The sequence below is a fragment of the Chrysochloris asiatica genome, unplaced genomic scaffold, assembly GCF_000296735.1.
Source record: "Chrysochloris asiatica unplaced genomic scaffold, ChrAsi1.0 scaffold00067, whole genome shotgun sequence".
Taxonomy (NCBI): domain Eukaryota; kingdom Metazoa; phylum Chordata; class Mammalia; order Afrosoricida; family Chrysochloridae; genus Chrysochloris; species Chrysochloris asiatica.
Window position 1 is genome coordinate 9,678,826 of NW_006408585.1, and position 12,547 is coordinate 9,691,372.

Here is a 12,547-nt window from a genome sequence, read left to right on the forward strand (position 1 = left end):
AATGTCTACCTTTACATTTCCAACCCTCACAGTCAGTCCTGATAGCAATTTTTCACTATTGTGCCACATGAGTGCTATCCCCTTCTCCTTTCATCAGCCCCGCCCAGACAGACTGGATACTACTCAGTGGAGATTCTACCTTTCTCCACGCCCTCTGGATCTAGGGTCCCTCTTGAAAGCTTGTAAGCCAGACACTTCTTGCCTCTGTAGCATCCCCATTTTGGGTAGCCAATATCTAAGTTGTCCATGCCTGTCTACCCTGTGTATCGAGGGGGTGAGGGGGTGGGAATGATCCTCACTGTAAAGATCTGTTGCCTCTTTTGAGCTACTGCATCCATAGGTGTAGGTCAAGTTCATCAAATTGTATCAAATTATTTCCCCTCCCCCCCCTTCTTTCTTCTTCTTGTTGAGTTCTGATCATCCAGCCATTGAAGACAGGTCAAGTGGGTATTATCTGCAAATGTGGGTGTTTTTGTGCATATGCCCTCTCTTCTTACCCTTTGAAATTTTCTGTTCTGCTCTTTCACCTCCTCATTTCTTCCTTTTACTTTAACATGTCTACCCTGGAAAGCAAGTTTCAGAGTCTCTTGTGACATCCATTTTGGTCGTTTCCTTCTTTCTTGTCTTCTTAATGACCTTTTGCTTTCTTCCTATATGATGTTTTTTAGATGTCATCCCACAACTCTTCTGGTCTTCGGTCATTAGTGTCAAATCAGTTCTTGAGATGATCTCTAAATTTAGTTGGTATATATTCAAGGTCATATTTTGGCTCTCATGGACTTATTTTAATTTTCTTTAGCTCCAGCCAGAACTTGCATATGAGCAATGATGATCTGCTCCACAGTCTATCCCGGTCTAATTTTAGCTAATAATATTGAGCTTTTCCACTGTCTCTTTCCACAGTTGTAGTCAATTTGATTTCTGTGTATTCCATCTGGTCTGTTCCATGTGTATAGTCATCTTTTATCTTGTCTAAACAAAGTATTTGCAATGAGTAAATCACTAGCCTTATGATCTATCATATGATCTCCAGTAACATTTCTATCATCATCAAGGCTATATTTTCTGTCATAAACCATATGAACATCCAATTCAAAATGGTCAATACCAGTCCATTTCAGCACACTAGTGACTAGAATGTTGATCTTTATGGATTCCATTTATGCATACCATTTCCTTTTTTTGATGACTTCTAGTTTTCCTTGATTTATTCTTAGCACATTCTATGATGGGATTATTAATGGATATTTATAGCTGCTTCTTGCAATTTTAAGTTGTGCCCCATTAGCAAATGAAGGGTCTGAAAGCTTTACTCCATCCAGGTCATAAGGTCAACTCTACTTTGAGGAGTCAGCTCTTCTCCAGTTGTACTTGGAGTGGTGGTCCAATACACAGCAACCCTCCATAAAGTTTCAGAGGGTATAAATCTTTATGGGAGCAAAAAGCCTCATTTCTCTCCTGTGGAGCAGCTGGTGGTTTAAACTGCTAACCTTGTGGTTAACAGTCCAGTGGTTATCGTACTGTACCAGGACTCTTTGGTATTCAAATAGCAGTGGTGGTGGTGGTGTGCTGTGAAGTCGGTTCCAACTCATAGCAACCCTGTACAAGGTTTCTCAAGAGTAGTTGGTGGGTTTGAAATGCTAATCTTGCGATAGCAGCCTAGTGCTTATGCTACAACACCACAGTATGATACAGGTACTTTAAAAGAAGAAAGTGGAAATGATATATGTGCTAGAGGAAATGACACTTGCACTAGAGGGTAGACACTCGTTGAAACAGGTGACGGGAAAGGCACTATACAACTGGAGGAAGGTTGGCAGAGGAAAGATGGGGGTGGTGGGAGACACAGGGAGGAATGCAGGGGTTAAAGTGAATAGAGGTAAATGCTATTAACTGTTGGTTCGTGGAAGGGATTGCTACCATATAATGAAACAAAGTATATGATTTGTTGAATATAAACTGATCATCACTCTATAAACCTCTCAATTCACAATTTTAAGAAAAAGGAGAAGAAACTAACTATAGAAAGAAGTCTCCCAGAACTAATGACATTTGAGCTAGAAACAGCAGAGTTTGCCACATAAAAGGGAATACCGATACACAAGCAAATCATTATTTAAGAACAGTTAAAATTTAATGAACTACTATAATAAATAATGAATTCTAGCTTAAAGATTAAAGTGATAAAAGATCATGCAACGTATGCTAGCTTTATTACCGATACCTGAATATCTAGTTGTTGTTGTTGTAGTTTTTCAAGATGCCTAAAGTGTTGCTCCATAAACACATTCATGTGCTTTTCATGATCACGACAATGAAGGGTCTCGTGTTTATTCTGAATGTTTGCTTGCTTTTCTGTAACACGTTGCAACTGTTTATCAGTCTCTTGTAACTTATTAATTAATTCTGTAACAGAATTAACTTTAGCTTCCAAATCACTCTGTACCTAAAATTGAAATATCAAAATAAAATTATAGATACCAAAAGTATGTTCAATTACTAGAAATGTTATTTAAAGCAATTGGTATGGGAAAATGCTAGAACTTTCATTCCTTGAATAGTTGATTACTCAATGCCCTTATTATTAGAATCACAGAAGAAAAAAAAAAAAGAGGAAATAGGTATCATCAGGTAGATGATTCCTTCTTTCCCCACCAAAAAATTATACCAAATTTGTTACCTAGAATTTTATAATGCCAGAAATACAATGGTTCTTAAATGGAAATTAAAAAAGTAAAAACTAGCAAGACAAAGCTGCTTTTGATACTTTACTAAAGATAAACATGAGTTAAGTTTGTTCTTTGAGTTCTGGCCAATCTTTCTTATACTACCTATTAGCACTAAGACACTGTTCCTGTTCTGACTGATTTCTATTTGTCCATTTGCAAACTGAAACTTCGGAGTTAAAACAGATCATCTCTAAAATCCCTTCTCACTCGAATCTTCGGGTGACCAACTGTCCCCAGTTGCGCAGGAATTAGAGATTTCCCAACATGCAGGACTTCAGCACTAATACTAGAAAAGTCCTAAGTTAACGATCACTATCACAGCAATCCTGTCTAACATCACTATCACAGTAGTGAGGGACAATTCTCACACCTCCCAAAAGTAAATACAAGTTATTCAAATTAAAAGCAACTAGAATGACTTTAGTCTAGTTGGATACAATCATTTATAGAATCAGTTCTTAAATGTTTTTACATTTTACAAAGTAGCTACACATGTTTATGAAGAAAACTTATACTTTGATGAGTGGAGCTGCTGTTGCTATGGCAGCGGCAGTTGCTGCAGCCACAGTTGTAGCTGAGTCAAGTCCACTGGGTGAAGTTCTAGTCTCCTGAGGAACAGTGTCCTTCTCTGCCCCTGCATCTTCTAAAAGCTGTACCTTGACTTCCTTAAAAACAGGCATGCTTTGAGCTCTATAAATAAAAAGAGGAATAAAAGTGTATTTAGTAAGTTACACTGAATAATCTAAAGAAATATCTACAATTGGTATTTTGCTGAAGGTAAAGCTTTCTTTTTTTGAAAACTGTATCATCTGTTTTTCTGCATCAGCAACATATCAAAGTTATCTGGCTAATGTAAATGTATTAAGGATCAGGTCAAAGTGTCCGAAATATTTAAGAAAGAAGATTATACCCTAAGGGCAAGGATCTTATTTCAGAAAATGAGACTCACCCGTATGAAAAAACCATGAGTAAAACTACAAAGAAATATATTCTAGAAATACAAATTTAAAACACAGAAAAAGCTCTAGGAATTAAAGTATCATATTTTACTCCCAATGAAGTCAACTCAAAAGGAATTGTTAGAACTGCTGAAAGCAACTACTAAAACTTCTAAAAGGAGTTCTCTAAATTCCAGTTCACTGATATTTACTTAATAAATGATAGCCAGTTGATTAGCAGGGATACAAGGCAGAATATTAGGCAGCCTGGTTGAAAAAACAGTCCAGTAAACATCTAGGTATATTTTCAGTAAGGTATTTAATTACATGCTAAAGAAATGGTCAATTTTACTCGATTTTGAGGCCTAGAAGATAACAATATAAGGAACCATTAACAAAACTAAAGAGTGCCTAGGTAACTCTAAGTAAAATTGGTGGGACTGCACTCCTCCTCCACCTGTTGGATTTTCCACTCTTGATTTCTGAAGAGCTCCTAAACTTACTCCTCCTCTTTATATTTTCCCACAGAACTCCTAAATTTACTCCTCCTTTTTGATACTTTCCCATTTCCATTAAGAGTATCAGTTTTCTCTAAGTCATCATTTAACTTCTCTTCTGCTTACCTTGTCACAGACAATTAAGTCATCAAGTTCTACCAATTGTTTCATCACGATTGCATGAACATGTCACCGAATTATAGAGGTAGGTGGAACACTGTAGGTCACTGATTCTAATTTCCTAGTTTTATAGGTGAAGAAACTGAGGTCCACAGCTGACCAAAGTCATAAAACCAAGAAACAGTAGTTAGGTCAAAACTCCGAGATATCGTATAACATTTTAGCTTTCTCCATCAGATGAGTATTTCTCCCTCTCTGGTATAAAATATGGAGTCTTTGTGTGGCACTGCTGTAGGATAAGCAGTGAACTTCTAACCACAAGGTTGGTAGTTCAAACACACCAGCTGCTCCTCAGAAACCATATACAGGGTTGCTAAGAGTGGGAACCGACTCAATGGCACTAACAACACCACCATAAAATTCAGTTTGAATCCACCAGCCATTCCATGAGCTCAAGACGAGGTTTTTTGCTCCAGTTAAGATTTACAGCCTTGGAAATCCTATACAGGGTCACTAAGAGTTGAAACCAACTCCACGGCACACCACCACCACCACCAAATCCTATGCAGTGTCACTATAAGAGTCGAAACCAACTCCACGGCACACTACCACCACTTCCGAAGATTTACGGCCTCAGAAACCCTATACAGTGTCACTTAAGATTTGGAACCAACTCCACGGCACACCACCACCACCACCAAAGATTTATGGCCTCAGAAATCCTATGCAGGGTCGCTATGAGTTGGAAACCACTCAACAATATGCAGCAGCAGCAGCAGCATAAAGTGTCATCACCTCTTCCCAACTATTTCATTCCTCTCTTTTTCACTTGCTTAAAAACACCCACTCACTCCCATGTAAACTATCGCTCAATTCACAATGAAAACCTTAAAAAACAAAAACAAAAAAACACCCGCACATATATCTCTAGCCTTCAAAATTCTAAAACTGCTCTTCATGGTGGTTATGTGTTCACACTTTGGGAACTGCTGATCCATTATATGTATGTTTCATAATTGATTTAACTATTTTCCAAAATTGGAAATTTAAGCTATTTCCAGCATTTCTAAATCTAAATAATTCTTTAAAAGCTATCACTGTGCATAAATTATTGACTGTCTATGATTTACTTACAATAGATTCATAACAGAATTACTAGGTCAATTGCTAAGGACATGTTTTTCATGGTGCTATTGTATTTCAAGGAGTCCTCGTGTGCACTGTAGGATCAGTACTGGACAGCTAACCACAAAGTTGGCAGTTTAAACCCACTGCCACTCCTTGGAAATCCTATTCAGGGTCACTATGTGTCAGAACTGACTCAACAGCACTTTACAACAACACTGCATTTCATTAGTATTTAGGAAGAGTAACCATAGTCTTTTTTTATTCCCCCTGAGTATTAAACTTGTCCATTTCTCAGATGTTGGCCAGGATAATCTAAATTTACTTTGATATTGGAGAGTATTATTCACGAAGAACTACTTACCACTGTTAGCATACAGTGTTGTATAGTGGGTAAGAGAATAAGCTCTAAACTGCCTATTTGAATCCAAGCCCAGACTACCTGCTAAATAATCTTTGAGAAAAATCAATCCCTCTCTGCCTCAGTTTCCTCATCTATAAAATGGGGATTCTGTAAAATAAGGATGGTAACAATCTTATTTCTTAGAGTCTTAGGAGTATTACATGAATTAATGTACATACAGCGCTCAGAACAGTGCCTCTTATAGTAACAGACACTGCATACTTTTGATGTGCCCAGCGCCCTGCGGGATTGCTTTATACATATTATCACACACAGTGCAAATAAGGTTTTCACTATTCCCATAATGAAGGTGATTTTGGAGAACCACACAAGAAAACCTATTTTCTGTAAATGAAACTTACTTTTGCTTTAACACTGCTCTTAAAGCATCTTTCTGTCCCATGGTATACTGAGAAATAAAAATGTCATTTGCTGTAAAATTAAAACACAAAAATGTACTTCAGATTCCTGAAAATGCATTAAATTTTAATAAACTACTCAAAGAAAACCATTTTTAAACTAAAAGAATGTTTAGGAATTTGGTAATATGATTTATCAACACAAAACAGGGCAAGGGACAAATTAAGTCACTACCAATAGTCATAATCCCAGGGGTTGGGGGGTGGGGAGGGGAATCTATTAGTAAAACCTGGGGCCAAATTGGAGACACTACCTAAAGATCTAGCGTAGTGGTTACGAATCGGGCTGCGAACCTTAAGGTCAGTGGTTCGAAACTACCAGCCGCTCCATGGGAGAAAGATGAGGCTTTCTACTCCCGTAAAGATTTACACCCTCGGAAACCCTGTACAGGGTCGCTACGGGTCGGAACCAACTCGATGGCACTTAACAACAACAACCTAACGATCTAAAGAAAAAAATTGCTTAGAATAAAATAAATATATGCATTTATCATCAGATAACTAAAAATTGTGAATCTATTATCTAACCAAAGGCAACTAAATAATGAAATTAGCATTTATTAACAGATATTTAAGGAGTTCTGGTGGTGCAATGGTTAAGCTCTAGGCTGCTAACCAAAGGTTGGCAGTTCAAACCACCCAGGTGCTCTCCCTCTGTAAAGACCACAGCCAAGAAGACCCTATGGGGCAGTTCTACTCTGTCACATGGGATTATTAGGAGTAGGAATTGACTTGATGGCAAACAACAATAAAAAGGTATCCAACATAAAACCTACACCGTATGTCTGTTATATTAAAACTTCTTTTACCACTACAAACATTTTTCTGGATTTAGAGATTCTATTAATAGCGTAATTTGAAAGGAAAAATGAATTAAAAATTAAAATAATAAGAAAAAAAATTAAAAATATGTATTAAAGAATGTTTAAAAACGAACTCTATCAATTTACCTGATAGAGTTAATTAAAACATGAAAATTATAAGACAGTTTAATAAATGTCTAAAAATCAATTCTATCCTTTTACCTTTCTGTTTATTGCTTTCTTCTGTTTTATACAAAGGCAACCCTTGTGCTGTAACATCTTTAGAAAAATCCTTCATCATGAAAAGAAAGACATGAAAGATTAGTATACATTTTACTATGAGTTTTTAACAAAACTGATAGTCCCAAACAATTTAATTCTTAATTTACCAGCTTCAATTTTCAGGACATTGTGAAACTCTCTTATCCAGATGTGTTAAACTGGCAGGACTGAAGTCAACATTACAACTAGTGGTCAAAGCCTAATATGATGCACTCATGACCAAACACACTGCATGCATCTTTAAACATGTTCAACATTATAAAAAAAAAAAGAACATGAGAATTTCATATTGTTATTTCTTAAAGACCCAAAACAAAAAGACCTCACAAATAGTTTGAATTCTGTACAAAGGGGCTTCAAAAAATTCACGGAAAATTCAATGACTTTTTAAAAAGAATTTTAAACAACATATGAAACGCAGCTGCAGTGTAGATTTATTTAGATGAGAAGCAACACAACTGAGGTTCACAGAGAATAGACTGCAGAGATGAACGCTGGCTAAAAGATGCCCAAAAGCTACACAGAAAGGCAGAAGTATCAGAATCAGGACCCCTGTAAGTTAGCAATGAGTCAAAGGTGTGTCCTGGTCTCATGAGTGCTCTGGGCTCTAGATATTTCCACTTTTCTGTTAATTCCAGTTTTTTTTGGCAAATACTTTGAAGCCCCTTGTGGAATCACACTTGATTTTTTATTATTTTTAAATTGTGTTGGTATTATCCCTACCTTTATCTAACAGTATGTAAAGGTTCTCTCTCATACAGAATATCCTTTCCCTAGATCATAGCAGGTTATTCTCAGTTATTTCTCACAGTGGTCATTATCATACTAATAGGTATTTCAATTCTATGTAAAGTCAATTTTTAAATGTTTCCAACACTATTCAAATCATAATTCAAGTGATCTGAATGAAAGCCTATTGCTAATGAAACATAATTTAAGAACATTATTTGATAATACTGAAAGATTTAACAAGAACATAATTAAAAATCTTTTTGCTTACACTTTCTGACATGGTGAGATTTTCAAATGGAAGCTGGTTATAATTTTTAGCAGAAGTTAAATCTGATGAACCTAACAAAACAAAGAAATTGATTTTAGTGATTTTTAAATCAAAACTTTACTTTTTAAAGGTGTATAAGCATGATTCTTCAAGAACTATAAACTCCCTAATGTTATTTGTTAAGTGCCGTCAAGTGATTTTAACTCACAGCGACCCTGTATAGGATTTCCAAGGAATGGTTGGTAGGTTTGAACCACTGACCTTGTGGTTAGCAGTCTAGTTATTATCCCACAGCACCACATCAGGATCCCAACTCTATAAAAGAGGACTCAAATAAAAACCCACTTCCGTAATGCAAAATTTTAACCCAGATGGAGACCTGGTTGGCCAGCAGTGTGCCAAGTCCAGGGAACTCTTGGACCCAGAGTTAGCGACATAGCCACAGAGGACTAGAGTGGAGCTCTAGCTAATAAGAAGAGAGGGCACATGCGTAAGTACACCCACACTTGCAGATAATACCCACTTGACCTGGCTTCAATGGCTGGATGATCAGAGCTCAAACAGAAGAAAGAAGAAGGAAAAAAGAATAATCTGACACAATTTGGTGAACTTGACACACACCTATGGAAGCAATAGCTCAAAAGAGTGAACAAATTTTCACAGCGATGATCATTCCCATCTCCACCACACACAAGGACGGGTAACTTGGACACTGGCTACCCAGAATGGGGTGGGGCTACAGAGGCAAGAAGTAACTGGCTTATAAGCTTTCAAGAGGGAACCTAGACTCAGAGGGCATGGAGCAAGGTAGACTCTCCACTGAGAAGTACCCATTCTGCCTAGTCAGGGCTGATAAAAGGAGATGCGGACAGGTCCCTTAGAACACAATAGTGAATAATTGTTATGAGGACTGATTGTAAAGAGCTGGAAATGTAAAGGTGGCCGTTTTGGGGCAAAGGGAGGGGAATGATTAACCTTACAGTCTAGGAATGGAGGTCCCTGGTAACATCGAAAGAGAAGAGCAGAGAACAGAACCCTACTCAGAGAAGCAGTGATGCCAGGGATGGAGGCAGAGATGATGACATGGGGAGATGGAGCAGCTGGAGACTTTGGACCTGGAGAGAGAGAGAGGGGCGGTGTGCGGACGACAAGGGGGCAGGCTTGCAGGGTATACCCTTTGGGTGGTGGATGATGCATGGAAAGGATTGTAACCATGGCAAGGAAACATATGACAAGATCAATGTGAAGCTGATGTCCTTCCATGTAAACTATCACATAATTCACAATAAAGCATTAAAAAAAAAAGTCAGTACTGACAATCAAGTGAAATAAGTATAAAATGTTTTACAGCAGTATATGTTAGGTTTGAACAAACTAGGGCTTTTATCATTTGCCAGAAATAAATTAGGTAGATGAGGTACAAACATGATTTAACAGTAGCCCATGATGTACCCCTAGAACAGCAGTATGGAAGCTTTGTGTTGTTTTTACACATATGCTCATTAATTTGATCCTTACAAGTACCCTGTACTTTTCACTGATTTCCAGACAAGTTAAGCGACTTTGAGTATGGAGCCATCAAATAGCAGAAATTGTTTTTTTCCACCATGCCAAACTGGATAACATCAACCAAACAGAAAGTCAAGCATTTGTTAAAAAGCACTGCAGGTAAACTTAGGCACATCATACAAGTGCATCCAACACAGATATGAACAAGAACAGTGTGCAAAAATCACACACACACACAAGGCATAACCAAGAATGTTCAAAGTTTTATTCATTCAACCTATTCAACTAACACTTTGTATACTGTTTATGCCTGGCTTGTTCCTCACTGAAAACTGTCAATTTTCAAACAAATGTGCAAACTAAACATAGTTTACTTTTCAGAATTTATGCATTAGGGATACTCTATATTTTGAAACAAAAAAACGAAGTGAAAATAAGGTCCTAAATTGCAAAAATGATAATCGAGTGAAAACCTATATGGAATTACATACCATGTAATGTTCCATTCAAGCCAGTCCCCGTTTTAACAGTAAGATTTTTATTTGCTGGCAACGCAGGAGGAACATAGGGCAAATCTTCTTTCAGCAAAACCGAATTATCTTCAAGATTTGAAGAAACGACCTCACGAAGTCTCCTCGCTGGTATTTGAACCTTTTTTTTCTTTTCCAGGCTAAATTCAGAGCCTTTCATATTGTTGGTAATAAAACTCCTCCCTCAATTCTGATGGAAGAACTTTCTTCTGTTTCTAAGACTTCAGAATTAAATGTTCACCACTTTGAGGACTAGAGTAGAAGGGGAGCCGAGGAAGAGAACACAAGAGTATTATGACAAATAAACTTGGGAACGTGCAAGCATCAACTTTCAAACAAAACGATGTCTTAACAGAGTATCCACAAAACTGGGTATTTACATTTTTGTGTTTATCGCAGAATTGGGAGACAACGAAAACGTCTTATTTACCCATTAATCCCAGTCTATTTTTGCACCCTGCCAATAGTCTGAAAATGGAGGTAGCAAAGAATGGTCACAAGAGTAATAATCATCATCCTAAAACACAATGCACTCCTCAGCCCTAGAACTGACCGTGCAAAACCAAGCAGATGTGGAGGCGGGGTTAAGATTTGTGAAGTCAAAATGAGATAGTCAAGCAGGTAAAAGTGAACTAGTGAAAAAACAAACTTTTTAAAAATACTCACATAAGGAGCTTAGCTTTCTTCGGCCAGAAAGTCTCAAACAGCCCTTCGGATGCAACCATCCAACACCCACATTCACCACTCCTGGTCTCTAAACTCCAACAACCGCACAGCCACCAGTCCAACCAAGAAACAGCTTCAGTTGCCCGCGGGTCAACACCCACTTCCCTTTAAGCCCGCCCGTGAGATACAACACGCATGCGTGACAAGAACAGCATCTAAAGCATCCAATAAAAAAGCTGAGTGCTTAGCAGTGCTCTTCCATCGCTTTTCCGGTAGAAACAAACTCCCGACGTAAAACATCTAAAACAGGTGTGAATGCGGTTAGGGTTTTTTTGTTTGTTTTTTTTTTTTAATTGTTGTTATTACCGAAGAGCATTGCCCCATTAAGACGTAAGCTTTGAATACAACCCGAGTCATTGGAGACCTGTTCGATCTAACTGGTAACATAACGCGTTTTTATTAGGGAGTGTTTACAGTGTAACTCCTGGAGACCGTTGAAGCCGTAGGATTAAGTAAATTAGCCTACCAAAGTGTTGCTTCAGATTCAGACTGATAATTGGCGAGGAAGTCAGAAATAGAGGGCAATGGAAGCAAAACATCAGAAATAATAATTCGAGTGAGATTTTATAATTCGCTTGTGGTATCGCCTTTTCCTTGTGTGTTTTCCATTGTTGCAACGAATCGGCGTCTCTTGAGTTTATGCTATTTGCCGTCGCCGCTCCCACGTGTTCTTTCCCTTCCAGCGGCCGCAGCGCTCCCTCTGACCCTGGCCCTTGCCCACAGAGACGCCTGGCAGCTCAGCTCCCGCAGACTCGTGTATGTGTTGGATGCGGGAACCTGTGTTTAAGTATGGCTGTTTTCTCTGCCTTCTGAATCCCGCGGGGTAGAAGGGGGCGGAGGCAGGTTATGGTACGGAAAAGTGGCGGGGTCGCTGGAGGAGGCCGCCGCCTGTACATGAGGCTCTGGGGAGTTACGGAGCCAGCCTGTACCTCTCCGGGGCTTGTTCGGGACTGGCGTGGGAACGGTGCCGCCGTGGTGAGGATACAACTTGAGGCTCTGAGCCGCTCTGAATCCGGGTTTGGGGACACAGATTGTAAGGCACTCGCGCCGTGACCTTGCTCTGACAGGCAGGAGACCCTCTTTAACTAGAAAAAATGTCTGGACTGAGTACCGGGGCCAACACGCCTTCCCTGGTGTGTTAATTTTTCGAGGACTCCATAGTTAGACAGTTTCCTTATACTTTACTGGTGGCTTTTAAAATATTAAAGCAAAATATGTGGCCTGGTTTAAACGCTAAATAACCAGATTTATTTATATCTTAGATGTCTGCTTTCATAGAAGAAATCGGCCGTCTTTGACGAAGCCCTTAATTATTCTTTGCACCTTGACGGGTTTTTTATAATTTTTTATTTCAGTTACATTTTCCCCTTTATGACTGGTTTCTTAGGCAGTACCTGTTTGTTCACAGTTTCGTGTATAGTATGTTGTTAAGTGCCTTCGAGTCGGTTCCGATTCATTGCAACTCT

The 12,547-nt window shown here is 38.5% G+C and overlaps 1 protein-coding gene across 3 annotated transcripts in view; it reads right to left on the reverse strand.

Annotated features, from left to right (window-relative positions):
- KIAA0586 (KIAA0586 ortholog) overlaps window positions 1–11,309 on the reverse strand; it is a 140,974-nt gene extending 129,665 nt beyond the window's left edge. The window contains exons 1-7 of one of the 3 annotated variants that reach the window (XM_006864600.1): window positions 11,239–11,309; window positions 10,317–10,510; window positions 8,317–8,387; window positions 7,257–7,326; window positions 6,175–6,244; window positions 3,245–3,419; window positions 2,225–2,446 (exon numbers count right to left, since the gene is read on the reverse strand). In XM_006864600.1, coding sequence (XP_006864662.1) covers window positions 2,225–2,446; window positions 3,245–3,419; window positions 6,175–6,244; window positions 7,257–7,326; window positions 8,317–8,328 — 549 coding nt within the window. In that variant the 5' untranslated portion in view covers window positions 8,329–8,387; window positions 10,317–10,510; window positions 11,239–11,309. Of the gene's footprint in view, window positions 1–2,224; window positions 2,447–3,244; window positions 3,420–6,174; window positions 6,245–7,256; window positions 7,327–8,316; window positions 8,388–10,316; window positions 10,525–11,238 lie in introns of those variants that run through there. The other 2 variants (XM_006864601.1, XM_006864599.1) reach the window with 2 other exon arrangements.
- Between the last annotated feature and the right edge of the window lie 1,238 nt (window positions 11,310–12,547).